This window comes from Carettochelys insculpta, chromosome 2, assembly GCF_033958435.1.
Source record: "Carettochelys insculpta isolate YL-2023 chromosome 2, ASM3395843v1, whole genome shotgun sequence".
NCBI lineage: Eukaryota > Metazoa > Chordata > Testudines > Carettochelyidae > Carettochelys > Carettochelys insculpta.
In genome coordinates, this window is record NC_134138.1 from 66,971,061 (window position 1) to 66,995,000 (window position 23,940).

A 23,940-nucleotide genomic window follows, 5' to 3' on the forward strand; every position below is an offset into this window, starting at 1 on the left:
TATACTTAGATGGATACTAATTATAGATTACTACAGTAACCACGATCTTCAATGGGCATTGTACAGGCACAAGACAATAGATGTGGCTATGCTAGGAACTAACTGTGAAGTTAGGCACTACTTCAAAGTAGCCAGCAGAGAGTCTGCACACATTTCCCCTTACTTCATAGGGAGCCCAACATCCAAGTCCTTTCTCCATTCCCAAGAATGGAGTAGTGCCCTGCTTCAAAGTTTAACTTCAAAATAGGGTATGTGTAGACACTCAGCTTGGAAGTTGCTTACTTCAAAGTAAGCAACTTCAAAGTTATTTTTGTAATGTAGACACAGCCAATGAGGGCCTAATTCAATCCGCATGTTCAGCACTCAGTAGAACATTTCCTCATATTCTGCTTCACTGTACCATTTAAAAGAAAAGTAAGAATACAGAATGCTCTTTGGGGCAGGCATAATTGATCATTATTTTGTAGTCTAGAACAGTGATGCACAAAGGCGGGGCGGGCCCCATTGAGGGGGCCTGAAATTTCATAAGCGAGACACAGCACAGTCAGCTGCTGGGTCTCAGGCTCATCCATTTAATTAAAAATGCTGAAATAAGTTACTGTTTTTATGCACGTTTATTCACACTTATATACTGATTAATAAAGTTTTTACATTCTAAATACTTATTTTCTTATAAATGCCAAAAGGGTTTTTTTCCCCCACATGAACATAACCAAAATTTCCGCCTATTACATTAGACAGATTGGACAGGTGGAGGGTGGGGTGAAAAGAGCCCTGCTAATTGCAGGGATGAAAAGTGGAGCCCAAAGTGAAAAGTTTGCTCACCTTGGATCTAGAGCACAATGGAGCCCTGAAGCTGTTTGAGGCTTTTGGTACTACCACATTCTTACTAATGAAAAATAAATACACTTATTAGTGAAAAATACAGAGGTGTAAACAAATCTTCTGTGCTTCAACAAGGAGGGAAGAGGACTACTGAGAAAGAGCATCACACAGCAGGCAGGACTGACAGTTTTATGCAATGATAGAAAAGGAAAGATGAACAGGAGCTTGACAGTTTTAACCAATCAAAACCTATTAATATTTATAATTGAAAACAATTTTCTTAAAAACCTGGTACTTTATTTGTAGATACTTCTGTGTTCTCAGGTCTTGGGAAGGTCAAACTTTGGTCAATCGATACAATAGGCCTTTTATCTTGATAATATCTTGACTCTGGATTATGATACGCATCTTCATTTTGCTTGTGCATCATGTTCAAGTCAGCTAAAGGAGAGAGGAAACAGCTATTCATAACATTTTATTCCCACAAGAAGCATGTGTACTATACAGTCCCAAAAACAAGAAATCATTCACTAGATATGCTTCCAAGACATACCAATTATGGGAATAAAGATTAAATTGAAAAAATGATATGAGCTACAAATGAGAAAAGTTGTCATCTGGAACTCACTGAAAAAAAATGAAATTAACGATTTTTATTCATCAGGCTTTTGTCATCAATGATTCTTCACAGTAAAAAGCAGAAACCACCACAAAAAGGAGGAGTAAAAAGCTTAAAGCATCACACAGTTGACACAATGTTCTGGGAATGTATTTGTCTCTGAAATAACCCTCTGTTAAAGTTGTAAAATAATTTAATATAATTGAGTATCTATTCTGCTTATTTCCCGTGAGAATGGTTATTCTCACCTTCATTAATTATCCAGCTATTTCTTTGTGGCAAGTGAACAAATACTCACAATATAAGGTATGTAAGTTATACCAGGACTGAAACTTATCATCTAGCGATTATTTTACAGAATTTTCAACTGAATTTGCACACTTTACATTCATTATTACAAAGACACTTGATAATTTTTTCATATATGATGCTTATGTGGTGCACACAATGGCATGTTTTAAAGAGCCTTGTTTGTCAGAAAGTGCTATTCCCTACCCTCTGAAAATGGCTCTTGTAAGAAGTCACATGAAAACTGAAGCACCCAAAAACACTATTCGTTTTTACAAATCTTGATCACTATTCATATTTTTGGCTCAACTCTTTCCAATACAAAGAATTAATAGTAAAAGGATCTACTAATCTTAGGCTGTGTCTACACTACCACCCTCCTTTGAAGCAAGGATTGTAACTAGGGTTTTGGGAATTTACTAATGAAGTGCTGCATTGCATATTAAGCAAAAAGTGCTGGGGCAACTTCAGAGTCCCTTTACTCCTCAAAATTTTACTCCAAACTTCCACAAAGGGGCTCCACAGCAGCTCTGCAACCTTACGGGAGGAAGACAAGATACTTGGCTTAAGAAGCAAATAGTGTAGGAGATCTTACAACATTTATATTGAGGTGGACACATCTGACTGGGCCTGCTGAAAGGCAAACTGGTTTTCCTTGTTGTTTGTTTGCTTTGGTTTTAATACAGAAATTATTGCTCAAGAGCTTATGGTACACAATGTAACTTTTGTCTTTCCCAACCTGATCATTTAACCTGATCTCAGGGACTGAGCTCCAGATCGGGAGCCAGGGACCTAAAATTTAATCCCAGACTTGCCATTGGTTTGTTCTGTGGCCTGGGATAAATAATTCCCCAGTGTTGCAGTTTCCCTACAAATCCATCTCCTTCTTACAAAATTGCTTGATGACTACGTAATTGATGGAGTACTCATCACTTTGCAAAACACAAAGAGGTAAATAAATTTGAGTATTGCTAGTATCAGATTGTCCATTTGACAATTTAACAAGGCTGTCACAGTGAGCAAACTCAAATAATATTCCACTTGTCTTTATGGACTCATTGAGATTTGTTATTAGTCCCATGGGCACCACGCGGCTCGTCCAGACGGGGCTCCTTTTCAAAAGGACCCCGGCGACTTCCAAGTCCCCTTATTCCTATGAGTAGATGGGAATAAGGGGATTTCGAAGTAGCCAGGGTCCTTTCAAAAAGGAGCCCCATCTGGACGAGCCGCGTCAATTTCGAAATGCTGCAGCTGCCCGCATGCTAATGAGGTGCTGAATATGTATTTCTGCACTTCATTAGTAAACTTCAAAATGGCCATTTGCACGGCCATTTAGAAGTTTTTGGCTAGTGTAGACACGGCCATGGTGTCCAATAAGCTCCCTGTTCGTCACAGGTGGCAAACGGGGCAGTGGAGTATGCTGAAATGCAGCTCAGCAACTCAGCAGAGCTGCACACGTGAGGTGTCCCTCTGGCCACCCCATGCACGTGACGCACATGATCTGATCACCGATAGGAAGAAGGGCTTTCGAAAACTTGCGGGGGGCGTTGTGGTCCTTTCGGAAGGTCCTGTCTCCATGGGCGGCACGCGATTCGAAAAGCCGCACTTTCAAATTGCCGTGGCCACCATTATGCTAATGACGCACTGCATATTCATTGCAGCACCTCATTAACATCTTTCAAACCTGCTCATTAATATGCCCCTTTCGAAAGGAAGGGGCACATGTAGACCCAGCCCAGATGTCTTAAAAGAGAAGCTCCACATTTTTAAACATACTTATCAGATTTCCTTCTGCATCTGTGAGAGGAGCACCGCCGCCACCTTTTCCCCAAGGATTGTAATTTCTCATTTCAGCTTCTAACTTGGCTTCATATCTTTCCTTTTCCTCTCTCTCTCGTCTGCGTCGTTCTTCTTTTTCTCTTATCTAAAATGTGGAAAAAACACTCAGTCGCTCCAACGTCTAATCTTACAACATAATGTCTAATCTTAGAAATGTGCCTGCCTGTCTGTCCACCCACCTGTGTTTGTTCAAGAAGTCCTCCTACACAGTAAGAGCTAGGACCACCAAATTTTGACATGCAGCTTCCGCTTACTATAACTTAAAGCCATGGCAGGGTTTGGTTGTGCCAGGATAATGGGATGTTGTGGAATGTGATTGTTTCATATCAAAGGAAAAGGGAGAAGTGTTGAGAATAGGAAGAGTTTACTCATGAATGACCACAGTTCAGGCAGCAAGCTTCCCAGTGATCAGGTGCTGGCCAGCAGTGTGGCCCCGCTACCTCAGGAGCAACTGCCGTTCATTGGGGTGAGAGGATTCCCTGCACACTCCACCAAGCAGCCAGCTGGCGGGATGCGAGGTTCCCCTCCCTCCACCCAGGGAGCAGCCATCAAGGTCCCTACTACCCATGTCCTGCAGGGAGCAGCCAGAAGATGGGGTGCAAGACACATACTCCCTGGACCAGCCCTAGGGAGACGCCAAGGTGGCACGGCCGAAATCGTTTTAAAAATTAGACTTTTCTATAGTTCACTTAACTTCTTTCTGCCTCTATCACACTACACAAGCCCTTGTATTGGCCTTCCTTACTCTTCTCTGCCTTCCACTCTTACTCCCTCCTTCATCCTTTCACAATCCTCCTTCTCTCTCTGCTCCTTTCTTTTCCCCCTGGATCTTTATTTTGCTGATATAATTACATTCATTCCATACCTCCCTTACTTCCCTTCTTTCATGTGTCCCTACTGCAAAGCAAGGAACTATCAATACTATACTTGTTCTTCAAAGCCGTGTACCTATTGCCATACATGCAATCAACATGAGTTTATTACAGGCTCTCACTGCTGTTAACTGTTACACTCTTTTCCCTTCTTTTGACAGTGATAGTATTTCTAAGAGTATATCTGCACTAACTGAGAGATCAACCTGGTCAATGTCCATCTTCTGGGGTTCTGTTTTGCATACATAGTGGGACATGTGAAATTGAACTATGAGGGTTCAACAATCGACCCCTGTACTCTTCATTATTATGAAAAGTAAGCAAGGTCCACGGGAGAGTTTCTCTTGTTGACTTCCCTCAGAGAGGGCAGCTAGATAAGTCAATCCTAGATAAGATGATTTCAGCTATGCAACTGTCATAGCTGGAATTGTACATCTAGGATCAACCTTCAGGTCCAGTATAGAGCTGCCCTTAGATTTCAAGCTCTTCAAGATAGTGACAAAACACAAAAGAACCAAGTGGTTGGTAAAGTGCACTGCTGGTGTCTTCTGGACCAAATGGGATTCCATATCTTGGTAAAGTCTGAGTGTTCTAGAACATTCAATAGATTTAGCAGAGAAAGAAAATAAGAACATTAATGTTTTTGCTGCAGTTTTGATATAAAGGCATATTTAACTACACCACTGTTACCCATGGCTTTTTAAAAGTACCCCAATATTACAATCACCGTATTTCTGGGCATGTTTATATTTGGTCACTTCTTTACTACGATACCTGAAAGTTTCTTATGAAGTATTGAGGCATGCTTATTGCTTATGATCAGGAAAATTACTCTGGGGAAATGGCACTACACACCTGTTCAAGCTTGCATTCAGAGTCATATCTGTTCAGTTTTACTAGTAAAGTTTTACTGAGCACCAGAGAACACACATATACTTAAGGGAGAGGGGGCTGACTTCTATTCCACAAAATACTGAATGTTTACCACCAGTGGAGGAACAAAAATTAACCCAATTTTACTTTCAGATTTCCATTTGCACAGTAGCTGTTAAACCTTTTACTTGTCAACTGAGCATATCCATTCTGGAGATCTTTATACACATACACACACACGCAAATTTAAAAGGAACAGTTTCAGAACTTAATTTGCTTAATACCTGCTGTTGCAGTTCTTGTTGATAAGCTAAAGTCGACTCTTTAAAGGGCTTTGATTTTAATTCAGGAAATATTCCTATACCTCTTGGTCTATCACCTGTGTTTTTCTGTCCAGTATTTCTGAATAAAAAAAATGTATAAAGAAAATATAATTTAATGAAAAAAGTAATTTTTACTTGAAATACAACAGTGAAATGTGAGATTTTTTCTTTTTTCAGACTACCAATCTCTGTTCTTTTCAGTACCCATTTATGAATTTATATACTAAACTATAGATCAGAATCTCACGACCAGCTGTTTAGAGAATGTATTTTAATACCTTTGCTGCAATGATATAGCCCTTTTAGCAAACACACCAGAAATTAAAACAATACTCAGTGAACATAGATAATACTTACGCAACCTGATCTGCAGGTACTTTCCCTGGAAGATCCTCAATATTAGGTGCAGATTGCATTGCCATCATTCCTGTGCCATCTAAACAATAAAAGAGTAATTTCAGATCAAGCATGGAGACACACACACACACATTTCCATTATTTAGAGACAAAATATAATTAATTCACTGCTCAAAAACTCAATGCACAGGTAAGGCTGAGCATCCTTTCCAGAAAGTCAAATGAACCTAATACTTAAAACCTCTGAAAAACATAAAACCCAGAGTTACAATCCCGTCCTGACCTGTAGTCCTAACTGCATTCCTTGGAACTGGTAAAAGCTACAGGAAATACACCACAAGTACATTTCAACCAGGTTAGCTCTGTAATAAGCATACATGAGGTGTTTGGAACAGATACCATATGAAAAAAGATCAAAAAGCCTGGGACTTTTCAGCTTAGAAATAAAGGAGACTAAGGGGGGGGAGGCAACAAAGATATATGAAACTGAAAAGCCGTTTCTACACAGTAATACATGGCGTGAAAGATGCTAATGAGATGTGGATGCAAATTTCCCATGCCTCATTAGCATAACATCACGTGATTTGGAGTCCAGAAGACCGTTCTTCCAGACTCCAAAATGCCATGTAGAAGCGCGAGGCTGGGGGGGGCCTCATTAGCATCTTTCACTCCGTGTATTAGCATGCCACTTTCAAAGGAAGTGACCTGTGTAGAAACGGCCAAAAAGAGAATACGGAACAGTTATTTACTTGTTCCCATAATAAAACAACTGGAGGTCACCAAATGAAATTAATGGGTAGCATGTTTAAAAATAACAAAAAGGAAGTTTCCTTCACACAGCACATAGTAGGCCTGTGGAACTCCTTGCCAGAGGAAGTGGTGAAAACCAAGACTTTAACAGGTTCAAAAAAGTACTAGATAAATTCATGCAGATTAGGTCCATCAATAGGTATTAGCCAGGGTAGGTAGGAATGGTGCCCCTTGCCTCTGTTTCTCAGAGGCTGGAAATGGATGTCAGGAGAGGAATTGTTTTGGTGATTACCTGTTCTGTTCACTCCCTCTGGGAAAGCTGGCACTGGCCTCTGTCAGAAGCCAATATACTGGGCTAGATGGACCTTTGGTCTGACTCAGCGCGGCCATTCTTATGTGGGCCCAAAAAATCTACTAGCCCAGGCCCCTTTAGACTCTTGGGCTGGTGTGCAAAGGGAGAGTGTCTTTTTAAATACTTCTCATTTGGGGACCACGTCAAGGAGGGGAGGCATTTTTTGTTTGGTGGGGGGGATCTTTTTCTTTTCACTTTTGTGTGGCCCCCGACCCATTTTTCTGTGAGTCAGTGGCCCTGACCCAAAAAAGGCTCCCCATCAATGCATTAGATGCTTGTTGAACAGTGAACTTACAGTATGCAAGATTAGGATCCAAAGGATTTCTAGCCCCATAGAAATAGTATGCATCATCATAAGGAGTTCTGTAGTTCTCTGTCAAAGCTGGGGGCGGAGGTGGAGGCAGAGGTCCAATTCTATATCAAAAGAAAGAGACAAGGCCTTTTTTGTATTTTATTCTGCAACTAAATAACAAAGCAGGACAAAAAGAAAATCAGAGAACATGGGAGAGTTCTAGATTTCTCTCAGTTAAAACTTGATTGTGCTTTGTAGGCACACGCCTGAATAGCACTAAATCAAGCAGTCCCGGCACAAATACTTCCCCATTCACAAGGACAGCAACCCTACTTGACCCTTACAAAGGCCAAGTGTAACTAATGGGAAGGCTACCTGTACCTTCCCCATAATGCTGACCCATTTAAGGGCGAGGCACTATCTGGGCTTCAGTTATGACTATTTATTCCAAAATATCCAAATGAAGCATAAAACAGTGAGCGTCCCCGTTCTTAAGTTGGAGATTTACATTATATGTTCTAACAGGGGAGCAATATCATCTGTTTTTCACATTTAAACAATACAGTTTCACAAATGAGGTTCTACCACATTGACTCATTTCACTTAAATGCTTCACAATATCTAAATGCTTAAATAGACTTAGTAAATCTACAGCTTGTGACTAAATACCTCAGTGAAAACATTCACTAAGAAACTGTTATGAAATTCACCAAAGCAGCCTCCCAACATTTCCCAAATCAGTATGCATGTCTAAAAGAAAAAAAGACACATACCTAAAAAGATTTAGGCCGTGTCTATACTACAAAATTATGACAGCCTATCTTATGTCAATTTACAGCAACCACATTTATTAAATTTCATATACATGCACATACTTGGCTCGTTGTTCTTGTTGGAGAAGCGTGACCTTACCAGGAGCATTTGTACCAGGGCACTGTGGGGTAGGTCTTGAAGGCCAGTAACAATCCATGTAAGCAATGCAGGGTCTACATTGACACTGGATTGACCAAATTACATCCGCTGTGACACTACACCACTCAGGGAGATGGTGTTACTAACACTGTATCTATACTCACTTGGAAGGTCGATGGCCGAGACACAATTTTAGGTATGTCAGTGGCATACCTAAAATCGACTTTTCAGCTATTGACTTCCATGTCCGTCTTCACAGCAGAAGGGCAACAGCAGCGCTCTTCCCATCGATCTTCCATAATACTCGCAGCTCACAAGGAGTTCCAGGTCAACATTGACCCAAGAGTGCGCCATTTCACACACGTGCAAAACAGCACCCTGGAAGATCGAACCTCAGTGGTCTATCTTCCATGGTCCATGTAGATGTAGCCACAATCAGTGCAAAGTGGCACTTAAGTCAGCTGGGGCAAATTTAAGTGAAAACATTTCCACAGTTAAAGTTGATGCAAGGCAGCTTACGTCAACTTGAGTAGCGAAAACTGTAGGGACCTAAGCCAGGGAAATAGATAGAGAAAAAGAATGCGTACAAGCACGCACATCTGAATTGTGTGTGTGTGTGTGTGTGTGTGTGTGTGTGTGTGTGTGTGTGTGTGTGTGTGTGTGTGTGTGTGTGTGTGTGTGTGTGTGTGTGTGTGTGAATAAAATGAGTTCTAAAGAAATAAGCATATTCATAAGTTTATTTTACCTGTAATTTTTTTGCTAACAAACAATAAAAATTTGAAAATTTTTGCTTACACTCTTAAAAGACCTTAAAAGGGCCTTGAACATGTTCTGTAACTGGTGCTCTTGGAGGTGTGTAGCTCATGTCCATTCCACATTGGTGGGGTGAGAAAGGGGTGTTTGGTACATGCACCAGTGCCAGATGTTTCTCTCTCATCAGTATTAATAGTCGAGAAGCTCTAGCAACCCCTGAACTGACACTCTCATGGCACAATAAATAGGTCACTACACACTCCCCCACCACCACCATCAGTTCCTTTTTGCCTGAAACTCCAACAATGGGAAAGGGGGGCAGATCGTGGGTTGGACACGAGCAACAAACCTGAAAGAACACCAGTTACAGAAGAGGTAACAATACTTTCTTTTTTGAGTGATTGCTTGTGTCCATTAGGTGACTCCAGAAAGTACTGCAGAGGTGGGTAAGAATTCATGGTTGCGTTGATTGTGAAGTGAACCACTCGTGATGAGAGAAGTCCCTGCAAAGCCTTGATCCACCAGGGCATTCCTGACCCCCAGTGAGAGGATCAGCTTCCAAGACTGATGGTATAACTGATGCAGAAGTCCTACAGTGGAGTGCCTCCTGGCAAAGAGCAGACACCCATGCTTCTCCTTGCTTCTTGGTGTAGAACATCCAGGCCATTTTGTCCATGGGGACTTGCATTACTTTGCCCATCATATGTGGCAGAAAGAAAGACCTCACAGGCTAGCTGAACCACTCTGAGCTTCTTGATTTTGATATGCAACGCCCCTTCCTCCAACGGCCACTGCACCTGGGGCCACAAATCTCCAATGTGTGCACTCCTGCTGAATTCTGAGGCATCCAACATTAGCTCAAGGGAGGGAGCAAGACTGTCAAATGTAACTCCTTCTAGGACGTTTCCTGGATTGATCTACCACTGGAGAGAGGTAAGCATTGTCAGAGGAATCGTTATGATCTTTTCTGGTGATTTCTGAACTCAGAATATGCCAACACTAACCCTTCCTGGAGAGATTGCATACAGAGTCTGGCATGACAGACCACATAACTGCACAGCGCCACATACCCTGGCAGGCACAGGAACTCCCTGGCTGTAGTCAGAAGAAATTTGGACACCTCTGCAATGAGGCTTGATAGGGCCCAGAACCTCTGAAGCACCAGGAACGCTCTTGCACAGGTTGAGTCAAGCAATACTCTGATGAATTCTATTCTTTGAATTGGTACAGGTTTGAGCTCTTAAATCCAGTACTCTCCCATCTGGTACCCACCATGGTGTCACGGGGCAGGGCAGGGGCTGGGGCCAGGGCCATAGCAGTGGCCAGCAGCCTAGCCTGGGCCATAGCTAGAGCCCTCGGCAGCCCTTCTGCAGCAGGAGGAAAGGTGGTTGAGCCCCCGCTGGGGTGCTGGGCTGGGGACAGAGCCCCTGCCAAGCTCCCACAGAAGGAGAAAGAGGGAAGCTGGGGAACAGAAGCCAGTGGGCCCTGGTGGCTGGAGAGCCAATGGTGAGCACAGGGTCCCTGATGGCTGGGGAACAGGTCGGGGAGCAGTGGGGCTCGAGCTGGCAGTAAGCCAGCCAGGAGACTGTAGGCTAGGATCAGCTTGGGAGCTGTGGAACTGGGAAGCTGTGGGATGGAAAGTCAGCTGGGGGGCCACCAGAGAACTGCGGGAGGCAGGGAGACAGCTGTGGAGCTAGGAAACCGCAGGCCAGGGAGCCATTAGGGAGCTGTGGGACGGGAGCAGCCCGGGAACCACAGAGACAGGGAGCCAGCAGGACTTCTGGAAAGTGTCTGGGACTGTGGCACAGGAGGGGAGCCCTGAGGGCATTCATCACTCCTTGCCCAACAAAATCGTTCAGGTCCTAAGGGTGCCAGATGAGGAAGATGAAACCTGTACAATGAGGACTTTTTATTGTTGACCAGAGGACCTTGATGTTGCATTGGACCTGCACTTTGGAGCTGCCTTTGATCAGCCAGTCAGCTAGGCACAGGTAAATGTGGATATCCTGGTGCCTGGGGTAAGCTACAACTACCCTCTATGCAATTGGTAAGCACCTGCAGTGCTGCAGACAGGCCAAATGGGACAACTGAAAACTGGTAGTAGCCCAAACCCACCATAAAAATGAAGAAAACATCTGCCTCAAGAAGGTTGCCATGTGGATGACATACCAGTGTCACAGATCCAGAGAGGGAATAATGGAGGCCAAGGAGACCATACAAACCTTTAGTTTCTATAGGTACTTATAAGATCTAGTAGGTCTAGGATGGGACATAGATCTCCTCTGGGCCTTTGCAATAAAAAAAAAAAAAAATTAGGAACGGAAACCTTTGTTCTGGTATGGAGGCAGGACATTCTCCACTGCCCCCAGATGCAAAAGCCCCTGAACTTCCTGTATGAGGAGATTCTTGTGAAAAGGGAACAGGAGGGGTGGTGGAAATAAACTGGAGGGTGTAGCCATGAATTACCATACTCAGAACCCAGCAGGCCTGAAGTTATCACTGACCACAGCAGGAGGAAATGGGACAGGCCATTGCTAAAACTGGATCCAGGGAAAGATCCAATATATCATCTTTGGGCATACCCTCAAAATGACTTTTTAGGCCCTACCTTGGGTCAGGTTGAGCCTGACTGGGTGGAATGAGGGGAAGGGTGGCTTGAGTACCACCTGCAGCTCTTGGGGTTCTTGCGTGGAGGATCCTGCTGAAGTTGACTCCCTTGTCCCTGAGCTAGTTGTGGTTTAAACTGCTTGCATTCCTGTATGGAAAAACCTAAGGTTTTAGTGGTGATAAGGGAGTTTTTCAGCTCTTGTAAGTTGGTATCCAGCTGTTCTGCATCCTGGCCTGGCTATCAAAGGGAAGGCCCTGAATCAATGCTGAGGCTCAGTTGAGGAGAGGAGCAGCCAGGACACTCACCAAATGACGACGAAGGATGCAATGATGCAAGCAGTGGAGTTGGCAGCCACAGTTGGAGAGCCACTCTTGCAGCTGCAGCATCTTTGTCTTGGATCACCCAGAACTGCTTATGAGAGTCCAGGAAGGCACTGTCAAACTTGGGTTGCAAGCTAGATGAAAAAATCTTACACCTGAACAAGTCCATCCTTCTCAAGTCTATTTTTGATGCCCCTTCATGAAGAGAAAGGGGGATCCTAGCAAGGGATGTGGCGGCGAGGACATCAAATAGGGAATCTGCCTGCTCCTCCAGCTCCTCCGACCTGAAGGCTGAGGTTGCCAGCAACCCTCTTCAACAGTCCCTGGTGTGATCCTGAGGGACAGAATAAGTGGTCCCCATGACAGCCTTGTTCAGTGACGATGAAGAGGTAGCCAATGCCATGGGCTCCATAGTGCACACTGGTGATCCAATAGTTTGATCCCTTTCATGCAGGTGGACTTGGGAGGGCTTCTCCCCTAAGGCTTCAAGCACTGCAGGGGGATGAATCGTGGAATCCACTGGCTTATCCAAAACTCCTAATGCTGAGCGGGCAGGTTGGGAGGGCTGAGTGAATCCCCATGGGATACAGGGGTACCACAAGGTCAGCCACTGGGCATGTTTTGGTGCCAGTGATGAAGCCAGCACCACAATCCTGGGAGACTGTTCCACCAAGATCAAGCCCTGGTTCATTCTTGACCTGTATGCAGAATAGTTGCTACCCGGCCACCAGGATCTACTGGAGCAGTGACTTCAGATGCATTCTGCCCTTGGTTCTATCTGGAAGAGGAGCAATCTGCAGGACTTCTTGTACACCTCAGTAATCAGTGGTGCTCAGCAGATCCATGGCGGGAACCCAGCAACCCATGTCGTGGGCTCCAAAACCAGTATCAGAATCAGAAACGGGGCCAACGGGTACTGTGGGTGGGTTGCTGGGTGGACCTCCCAGTATGTGGTGACATCAGTCTTGGGGATCAACAGCAGTGTCCACATTTCCTGTCCTCAGAATGTTGTCCTGGCTACTAGATACATCAGTCCTGACACTCATACTGGGAGATGCATGTCTCCAAGGGTCTGCACCAGGTGACTGGCTAACTCCATCTCGTCTCCCTCTGCGGGTGCCCAGAGTCTGGTGAATAGAGAAGACTCTACTGCAATTGCTTGCTGAAATCCAAGGTGTGTCAGTGTTGAGTGGCTAACCAGTGCTGGGGACTCCCCCTCCAACCTCATGATGGGCAGCAGTGCCACTGGGGCAGTGGAATGAGAAAGGACCCCAAGATAGGTATAGCCTGAGGTCTGGGCACTGCAGGAGTTACAATATGACCTGTGCAAATTGGAGAGCTTTGGGCATCGGCAGAACCTGAAGACAATGAAGGACCTCCTCTATGTCTGGGCTTCCAGGAAAGGAATGGCTGTAACACTCAGCAAGATCTGGGCCCAGCTTCCTGAATGGGAAGATGAGCCGTCCAACGTGGGTCTTAGTTTAGCCCTAGCCCTGTTCTTCCCCTTACGGGAAGAGGGAGATCGAGCCCTACTGGCCTTACTTACTTTCATGGCTGGAAATGCAAACGGACACTAGTGCTGGCTGGTTGACAGCCCTGGCAAGCAACTGCACACCAAAGCTGCAGTGCTGGGTGCCGAGTTGGATCACTGCTCCAGTGCCAGAGTGAGCACCATCTTCATCAGAAGTGCTCTAAGTCTACTTTCACAATGCTCCTTAGTCCCTGGCTTGAAGAACGTACAATGTGATATTTGTCACTTACGTGCCATTCAACCAGGCACCTAAGATAGCTACTATGTGGGTCACTGATGGGCGTAAAACATTCACAGCAATTGCAAGGTTTAAATGCTTGGGACCAGGACATGCCCCGATCCCCTAGTTAAGTCCCAGGCAGGACTAACACACACTAACTACTGCTAAGGCACTAACCTTAAAACTTTTTTTACAGCAACTACACAAAATTTGTCTGAATGAAGCCTAAGCAATGCTACAGCAGCGAACTTGTCATATACCATCACTGGCGAAAAGATGGAACTGATGGTGGGGGCAGCACACAGCACCATCTATATCAACCGTGAAGATGCGATTCCTGGGGTCGCTAGAGCTGCTCCCCTATGGATACCACTGAGGGAAAAGCTTCTGTCACCAGTGCATATGGTGAGCACACATGTGATGTGGAATGAACACGAGCAAGCACTCACAGAAAAGCTTGTTATTAGGAAGGAAAGGAAAAGCACCCAATGGCTAGCTTTGCAGATGTTCTGAAAGGTAATAATGTGTGCAAACAAAGAACTCCTATCTAGCCAACTTATCAAACACAAACTCATAAAATAAATATCATTGACAAGCACCTAGGAGCCACTATTTCACCAAGGGTGTTAGATAATCCTCTGTGAAAGTCTTCAGTCACAGGTGAAACAGTAGGTACAGGAGTTTGGAAGGCTACTCTGGGCCTTTCAGGTGGTGTGTTCTCTTCAGAAGCTCTTGCTGTCAAACCAAACTGCTTCAGTCTGTTAGGCTAAAAAGAAAAAATATGTTTAGTTTATTATGTCCATAGGTATTTTGAACCCAATTTTGTACAATGCAAAACCCTCCTGTACTACCCAGCTGTCATATTTCGAGTAGTTATCAGCAAAGGTACACTTCTGTTTAAATGAGTTTTAAGTAAATGAGTACAATTGATCTTTTCAAGATGGTTAAAATACAGTCAAATGTACACTGACACACACACTTCTATAGGTGTCACCACCATCAAGTTTTCATGGATTTTCTAAGAAATAAATAATTGCAATATCCAGAATACAGATATTTTCAGTGGTTTATGTTCTCATATAAAACTGCCAGACTTCTATTTTGACAGCATTTTCATTCCTGTTATGATTCAATATATCCTTTAAAGAATGCTTTGAAGAAAAATACCAGCTTTGTAACCATTCAATTTGAAAAAGAAATCAATACTGAGACTTTTAACAATAAACATTTCAGCACACTAGAATTTAAAGAGAAAGGAATAAAAGGTATTCTTATATATTTTCATTTACTTTCCAATCATCATAAGTTAAAAATTTTTTAAAATACATTAATATTTTGGTTTTTTTCAAATGTTTATTGATAATTGGTAGCCTCAGGAGAAAAAGGAAGATAACATGCAAAGACAAAAAGCATGCAAGCTAGTTTCAAAACTATCCTAATACAAACCAGAACACATTTCCCTACCAGCTGCTATGCACTTTAGAAATATTTTCATTGTTAAATGAATTAGTCAGTAAAAAGTAAAGATTATTGAATTATTTTTTAAAGAATGTATTTAATAATTTTGCTGGTCCTTAACATCAAGGTGCTCCACTAAACATGCATTTGTGGACCAAGCTGTGCCAGCAGCTTCTGAATGCTATATACCCAATGGGGTATTATATAACTAACTTGGTATAAAAGTATTTGAAATAGCAGTTTACCTCCTCATCACTTAGCTGCAAGACAGTATATACAGTGACATTAGTACTCTCATTTACTTATGAACAAACAGAACTAGAAAACTCAGTAAATAAACTTGTTAAATTCCTAAAACTTTAAGAAATTTTTAAAATTTAATATTTAAGCTTACCATATTTAACTTTAAAATTAAGACATTTTTATAAAGTAGAAGATATCATTTACACATTTCAGTTTTAAATTAATTGCAATGCGTTCTATACTCTTCTTCAACAGTTCTCTCTCCCCCGACCCCTGCCCCCACTTTTAGCATCTTGATCAGTAGAATGTTTAAACAGACTTTCACATGAACAGGCTTGTTGAGAGTTGTTCCCTATGTTCCCAGAGCCCCATACCTACAGTTATCAGGTACAGATATTAATCCCACAGCATTTTTTATTTTGATACTCAAGACATGACCATGACTCAGTGTATCTGTAGGCCATTCTACCCCTAGAGACAACTTACTTATTAAACCAGCACTCCACTAGGCTATGTATATACTCCAAGTGCCACACCGACATACAGTGTAGACAAGGGATGGGGAAACTATATCCCGTGACCTGGATCTGGCCCACAAGGCTTGGTTCCACCCCCCACCCATTGCAGCACTCCCTACAACAACAAATAAGGTTTTTCCATTGACAAAATAAGCCACCATCCCAGTATTTAGGTCACCTTAACTACAGCACTCAGGAGTGTAATTTTTATTCTCCCTGTGCAAGATCACTAACTAGGTCAATCTAAATGTTAACTGTACAGTAGGATTCAGGATCTTCTGTTGTTGGCATATTTTACACACACACACACACACACACACACACACACACACACACACACCCTTAACCAGCAAACACTAAACCTCTCTCTGAAAGCCAGTTTAAACAAAGTAATATCCAACAGCATAGACTGTCCCCAGCCTAAGTCCCAACTTCTGCTATAGCCATACCCTGTCAAGACACTTGCCAACAAGGAACCAGTCACTGAAGGACATAGACCAATGCCACCCACTGCTGGAAGAGCCACAGCTTGAGCCTGGCATACCTCATCACACAGGTGTATACTGCCATGTGCCTGAGCAGCCAAAGACAGACTATGGCCATGGTCATCAATGCAGTGGACACTTGACTTACGTCTGCAAGAGCACAGAAACTGCCCAGCAGTGGGATACACCATGGTGATAAACTTGATCCTCTGAACTGACACTAACTGTATACTCTCTGTTTAGTAACAAGCTGAGGGAACCATATGGTCAGAGCAGCTGGTCTACATCCCTGTGGACCTTGGAACTGGAGCCACCTGTGATGAGCCAATTGTCCAGGTAAGGACAGATCTGCATTCCTTGATGCAGGAGGTAAGCTGGTCCCATCGACACATATTTTGTGAACACCCAAAAGGCTGTGATAAGACTGAATGGGAGAACAGCAAACTGGCAGTGACTGGCACTTATTGTGAACCACAGAAAGCATCTGTGCCCCTTGAATAATGCAATAGGAAAGTATGAGTCCTTGTGGTTGAGGGTGGCATGCCCATCTCTCAGATACCAAGAGGAGCAGGTGGAGACCAGGGAGACCATATAGCTTCAACGGGTAGTGAGGTTCAAGTCTGACAGGTCCAAGATGGGCTGGATCCCACCACTGGCTTTTCGGATCAAAAAGTAGAAAAACCCTGAGTTCCCATAACAGTGCAGAACCTCCACTGCTGCACTGACTTCTTAAATGAGTAGATTCTCTTGAAAAGGGTCCCTGAAGAGGGCCGGGGGGACAGGAAGAGAGGTAATCTGGAGGGTAGAATCCTGATGTATCATGTTCAGGACCCAATGGTCCATAACTAGAGAGTGCCAAGAAGGGAGGAAAAGACTGCTAAGCGGGTCTTTGCCCACAAAAGCTTATGCTCCAAAATATCTGTTAGTCTATAAGGTGCTGCAGGACTTTTTGTTGTTAACTGATAATAGTAAACTAACTAGCAAGGGAAACTATTTACAGGGAAAACAGCCAACAATAGGGATGGAAATATGACAGCTAGAGGTGAGGCAAAGATGTTCCAAGTGCTGCCATTGGTGGTAAGAAGGAACGGAGCATGGAAGGGACCCAGTGGGACCTTATACAAAGTGACACGAGTGCCACTACAGGAGGTGCTGGAGCCAGTCCCCCCTACAGATACTGCTAAGGGAAAATCTTTCATCACCAGGCACAAGCTCCCACGCCTATGTTAAATGGACATGGCCAAGCACTCAAAGAATTTCATTTTAAAAGTTCAGTTTTGAGGTGGCTGGTATCTCAGGAGTCCTAGACCCAAATTACTGCAAACATGGTTTCCTCCAGATGGTACCCAGATCCCTTCCCAAGGCACATCAAATTTCGAAGAAATCCAACTAAGCATGCTGATTTACAAGACCTTAGAAAAGTCAACCTTTACGCGGATCTCACAATATAACCTTCACTGCATCAGACACATGGTATCCTGTTGTCATCCCTTCCTCTGGTTTTGAGCAAACAACAGGCTCTATCCCATTACAGATGGAACAGAAAGGGCTATCTGTTGAGCACTCCAGCAATGGGATGCATCAGTGCTGTTTTGTAACCCTCCAAAAAACAGAACTATCATTACAGAAAAAGTGTTTTGTGCTAAACAAATTTGCTTAATGAAAAAAAAGCCATCCATAATGACATCCCCAGTCAAAGGATTCTACTACACTCACACTATGTCTACACTACAAGATAAAATTTGATTTTATTAAGTTCGACTCTGTAACGCGGGGTTTTATAAATTTGAATTTGAGGATCCTCACCTCCCCATAAAATCAAGTTAGTGCTGCCCCACTAAATTGTCAAAGATCAACAATGTTGCAGGAGTGCATTCTGGGAACCTATCCCACAGTTACCTCAGCCCTAAAGCATTCTGGGTTTTTTCCTCTGGTGCAGTATGGGAGAAAAATGCCCCATAAGTGGTTGTGGGAACATGGTTGTGGACATCTTCCCACATTGCATTGCCCTCATTCCCCTCCCATGGAAAGCAAACAGCCATTTTTCCTGAAATAATGAAGGAAAAGTAGGGAATCACAATGTGTATGTGGCTCTGAGATTACCCAGGTGACTATGCCATGTCAACTGGTCCCTCACCTACTTTTCCCCCCTTGAAGCCACAGTACTGTATGACCCGTCTTAAGGAACCCTATGATAATGAATTTGCCAAAAGAAATGAAGACTGGAAAGAAAGCATCAACAAAGATCACTAAATTAACTGAAATCTCTTGCTTTTATAACTGAATGATCAGAGATTTTACAAAATCCATCATCTCTGAAAACATTACGGGAACAGATTACAGCTTGTGATATCCTTCCATCATTTATTAAAGCTTTAGAGGAAAAGCAAAGGTGCGCATTTACACATATTTTTGTTTCCTGAGAGTTGAAAGCTATGGTCTAACTCTTAATCCAACTTAAAATCACATGCTGTAGATTCACTGGTTGAACTGCAAATAAAAATGGAAACAATTCTGTGCACTGAAAATAAAAAGTGCTTTCCTGAAAAAGAGACAACTTTCTGAAGCTTGCTTTGGTACTATGATTAACTCTATATGGTGGGGGTGGAAGCTAAGGGACCAGTTGACATGGTCCCTTCAGGGGCTTTCTTTGGTGCAGGGAAGCGGGGAGAGCAGCCCTGAAGATCACTGATTGCAGGGGCTGGCCCTCCCACAAACAATGATGGGTGGGGGTTGTAACTGAGGGACCAGTTTATCTGGTCCCTTCAGGGACTTTCTGCCAGCCCCTGGGCACATGCTGCCCCACCAAAAACACAGCAAAGGCCAAGTTCACTGGCTCATGTTGCCTATGAGGGGCCTTCCAGCCCCAGAAAAGCTCTTGTTAGTGTGGTGCAGGCACCAGACTTCCCCCCAAAAACCTTTGCTGTGGGGGGAGACTTCCCCCCGCTGACAGCCAGCCTCCCCCAAAATTTTTGCCACCTTTGGAGCCTTCACTACACACAAGCCAGGACATGGTGCCATCTGGAAGCCTGGTCTGCAATGAATCACAGGCACATGCTTTTATTGGGTCGGGGGCTAGCCATGAGATGTCATTGGGCGGGGGATAGATCCCCAACTGCATGACACCTATGGGGGGAGGGAGGGACTGCCTCTGTACAAATGTGAATCACAAAAACAAAATTTCTCAGCTTCTCATACTACCATGACCCCCACAGCCTACCTGCCATGTGGTGCCGGGGCGGGGGGAGAGGAGGGGGGCTGGTACCAGTGCTGGAAAAAAAATAAAACACAGTCTCTCCTGCTATACCCTGTGCAGGGAAGAAGTCATCACCTTGTGTTAAGGCTATTTTTTCATGGCTAGATGCGATCGCCACGCTGATCATAAAGAAATGAATTCAAAATGGGCTCAGATGCCCAATTCAGATTCCCAGGCTTCCTGGTGCCAAATGCAAATTCACAGGCTTCCTGTGCATCTGGAGTGTAGCGGAGATGGAAGTGGCAAACAACTGTGGGGCATTGTGGAATATATACTGGACATCTCTGGAGGCCAATAAAGTTCATTTAAATAAATACCATTTCCACACTAGCATTAAGCTGACCTTCTTAAATTCCAACTTCCATGGTCAGTGTAATAATGTCGACCTTAGCTCTCCCTAAAATTAAAAAATGGCATTCACAGTGAAAACAGTGTCACTGTAAAATCGAGCTAACTGCCTTAAAATCGACTGTATCATGTAATGTAGACATAGCCTGAGTAAATATTTTCTCCAAGTGATAGCAAACACATTTTAGCAAAGCACAATACTTACCTGACAATCAAGCTAGATATATTTTGAAAAGGAAGCGGAAAATGATGGAGATGGCACTAATTCCATAGTACTTAAGAAAAATGAAACAACGTTTTAAGTACAGCTATATACATTTTTTAATATATTTCCATAATATGAAAAATATAAATACTTTTACTAGGAAATGTAAAAACAGCATCTTGAAATAATGAATTGGCACAATAAAGCAAACTTAGCTGGATTTTCTTCATTAGAAAGCGAAGCAGGTGAGTGGAAAATAGTCAGCAACATTCTTCATGCTCACATAGCAGAATAACTGATACTTTTGTATACAAGTTACCATGGGGCATTAAACATGTCTCTCCCATGACATACACTGCTAGCTATGTAATCACACCTTCACCAAAGTGTCTTAAAATTCCTATTGCAACTTCTTCCTTAAAGCAGCTTTAAGAGATCTCTTATATAGCTTTGACTTGGGTCTATGTTTATTGTACCTAATGCTCAGTTAGGAAAGAGAGACAATTTTTCTTCTTATTGTAGTCTTAGAGACTAAGTTTCAGACATCAGGCCAGCAACACTACCTAGCACCGGTGCAATAAAGCTTACGTTTACCTGAACTGAGACCCAGTTATTATACACCACAGACAGAGAATAGGTGAATCCCAGATACAATAGTACACAGGGCCCCCAAAATAGCAGAGAAATGATTAAGTGAGATATGCCCAAATAATCCTGCCAAGTGACCTTCACCCATACACTACAGAAGAAGGTGAAAAAACAAAGTCATTGCCAGACTGAAGTAGAAGAAAATTCCTTCCCAACCCAAAAATGACTCAGTTAGATCCTGAGCATAATGGAAAGAACCAGATGCCCATTGCCCCATTTCCAGCAGTGGTTGTTGATGCTTCAGAAGGAAATAAGGGAAAAAAAATCTTCCATAATACACTGGGACAGGAAGAAGGGGAGTAGAGCACCTTCCCACTTCTTTTGCACACAATAAAATTCTGCTTTCAGCATAATGATTCATCGTTAACACACATTATTTAATAGAAGGTCTGTCTGAATGAAAAGTGAAACACTAAAATTTCTTACTTCCTTCTCTGGGTCCAGAGCTCCAGAAGCAGCAACTGAGAGCTCAAGTTCCTTTTCACTATTAAAACAAAATTAACAGGATGAAGTCAGAAAATGAGCTGTTGAACATTTCACTAAACTTGTTCTTTTAAAGAAACTTTAAAAAAAATCAGACCTAATGTACCTTACTTAGCTATAAAACTGGAGTTTGTTATTGTGGATAAGTTAACATGAGATAACATCTCTTTTGACTCAAAAACAAAATCACATTTAAGTTCATCAGAATGCAGGTAAACTAGAATAAATTGGTGTTTTTTTTCACTTTTAGACAATGCCAAAACAAGCACAAATAGACAAGAAAGTATTGTGTTTAACTGTGCTACAAAGATAATCACAGAATTCCATGTCTAGAAGAAACCTCAGTTCAGCCCCCTGCCCAAAATAGGACCAACCCTAAATGTGCCAAAAATTCTCAAACTTTTTGAAGTCCAAGACTTCATTTCCAGTTTGGGAGACAGGAAGGAGTACCATGCATCCTTTATGTAATGTGTATCTTATGTGCTGCGAAACACAGAACACAGCTTTTTATGTTGCCAATCAACTAATACCCTGTTTACTTGAACTTTTGTCAGAGAACCCAATCTATGAAACAAAGGAAAAACAACTAGTAGAGGAACTAGAGAAATAAGCCTCTAGAAAGACACCAAAGCTAGAAATAAATCAAAGCTATAAAACTACTTAGTCTCTGATGTTTAGAGGTTCTATACGATATGAAAAACGATAATCCTAAATAAGACAGACAGAAGTCTAGTACTAGTACCAATAACTTCAAGGGGCAAATGGTGAAAAGATACAATTTGCAAATGATACAAGACCTTTTAATATAAATTTCTGAAAGATAAAGGAATTTCCAACTATATTTAGTTTTAATGAAAATTTTCATTGAATGTACAATATAATTTTACATTGTTTTTAAAAGAAATTTTTGCATATATTTCACAATCATAAAATTAACTTGAATTGCCACTAAGTACTTGCTCAAATTACAATGTTTGCCTTTTCATTACCGTTTCTTGTTTTTGTGTTGTTCAGCCATCTGTTCCAATAGCTCTTGTCTGTACTTCTCTTTTTTCTTCTGAATAAGTTCTCGGTCTTGACTGCCTAATTGAAAGGAAAGGTAGCATAAACATTCCATGAAACACACATACATCTTTGTCTTCCAACATCTTCTAACTGCAAATAAATAAAAATGAAAGAGCACAGCTAGAGCACCTGTGACCCTTTAGGTGACTCTTAATTGAGTTTAAGAGAAGCCATCTGGACCACATAAATGGAACAGCTGCCTTAAAGTCAGGAAAAAAGACAATATGGATGAGGTAACATCTTTTATTGGACCACCTTCTGTTGGTGAGAGAGACAAACTTTCAAGATACACAGGGCTCTGCTTAAAGCCTAGGACTACCACAGCTACATCACCTCTGCAAAACAAAACGTCAGGGAAAGGGCAGGGAGTCATAAAACTAAAAGTCTTCCCTGGTGAAAGCGGCAGAGAATTCTCCACAGGCCCTCACTGGAAAGATGGAGGAATTGTCAAGAAGCCAGTGGAGGGCCTAGATTTCCGACTTTCCTGAGCCAGAGAGCAAAATCTGAGAAAGCTGAAAGCAGCATCAGGAAATGCCTGCTAGTTTTCTAAGCCAGAAACCTGAAGTTAAAGACCTGAAGGCTGCAAGTGAGACCTGGTGAGAGGTGTCATAGTTGTACTAGAAAGCTTGAGCGTGGTGAGAGATGCCAAAGCTATATACACTTCATGTCTTATGTATATTGTTGGAACCATGCTGGGGAATTTGGAACCAAAGTATGATTTATGGGCACAGGATATTTGTAATAAACTACCTCACAGGATTCAACATACATGGAAAGCTTATAGGGGTTATTTCTGGCGACTACGTAAGGGGAAACGGGCAAACTTGCGTGTCAAGCCACTGCGTGCTACAGGAGGGTACTCCAGACAGACTTATGTTAGGACAATGAACTTCCTAAAATTTTCATAACTTCAGATGAACTGATAAAAATCTGGTTATTATTCTTAACATTGTTTGAAAGACAATATTCTGAAATAACACAACGGATCACTCCAGGTTGAATCTCTCTAGTCTGACATGATTTTAGTTAGCCAGGCAGCCACTTACATGTGTGGCCAAGTTTCCCATGGTCCCATAAAGTTTGTTTACAGCCACCAGTCCTGTCTCTCAGTGTTCTGTGTTATTATTTAGCTTTAATTTACCCCAGAAGGTCTTCTAAGAACCCAGTAAGTAGTGGAAATATTGGTAATGCTGCTAGGCAATACTGACTTCCCATGGTCTGGTAAGTTCTCTCATTTGGCACTGAGGGTGCCAGACCAGAGCCAAAGAGCTGGGACTAAGCTCAACACTTCAAAATAATGTGGCAATGATACTACAGCACATGAATATGGACCAGCTACCATTTTGCCAAGCATGTGTTCTCACCCCTCCCCTTTTTCCAGACAATGTGGCATCCTCCTCCTGGCCTAACCCTCCCCAAACATATATATTGGGCAGGAAGCATAACACTACCGTGGATAACCTTTTCTCCGAAACATGTGCCTGTAAAATGAAACAG

At 42.7% G+C, this 23,940-nt stretch overlaps 1 protein-coding gene across 6 annotated transcripts in view; it reads right to left on the minus strand.

Annotated features, from left to right (window-relative positions):
- CSPP1 (centrosome and spindle pole associated protein 1) overlaps positions 1 to 23,940 on the minus strand; it is a 142,339-nt gene that overhangs the window by 76,787 nt on the left and 41,612 nt on the right. For all 6 annotated transcript variants that reach the window (XM_074985742.1, XM_074985747.1, XM_074985744.1 and 3 more), the window contains 8 exons: positions 22,368 to 22,461; positions 21,322 to 21,379; positions 14,334 to 14,500; positions 7,394 to 7,512; positions 5,997 to 6,075; positions 5,601 to 5,718; positions 3,509 to 3,656; positions 1,114 to 1,266 (listed from right to left, as the gene is read on the minus strand). In XM_074985742.1, coding sequence (XP_074841843.1) covers positions 1,114 to 1,266; positions 3,509 to 3,656; positions 5,601 to 5,718; positions 5,997 to 6,075; positions 7,394 to 7,512; positions 14,334 to 14,500; positions 21,322 to 21,379; positions 22,368 to 22,461 — 936 coding nt within the window. The remainder of the gene's footprint in view (positions 1 to 1,113; positions 1,267 to 3,508; positions 3,657 to 5,600; positions 5,719 to 5,996; positions 6,076 to 7,393; positions 7,513 to 14,333; positions 14,501 to 21,321; positions 21,380 to 22,367; positions 22,462 to 23,940) is intronic.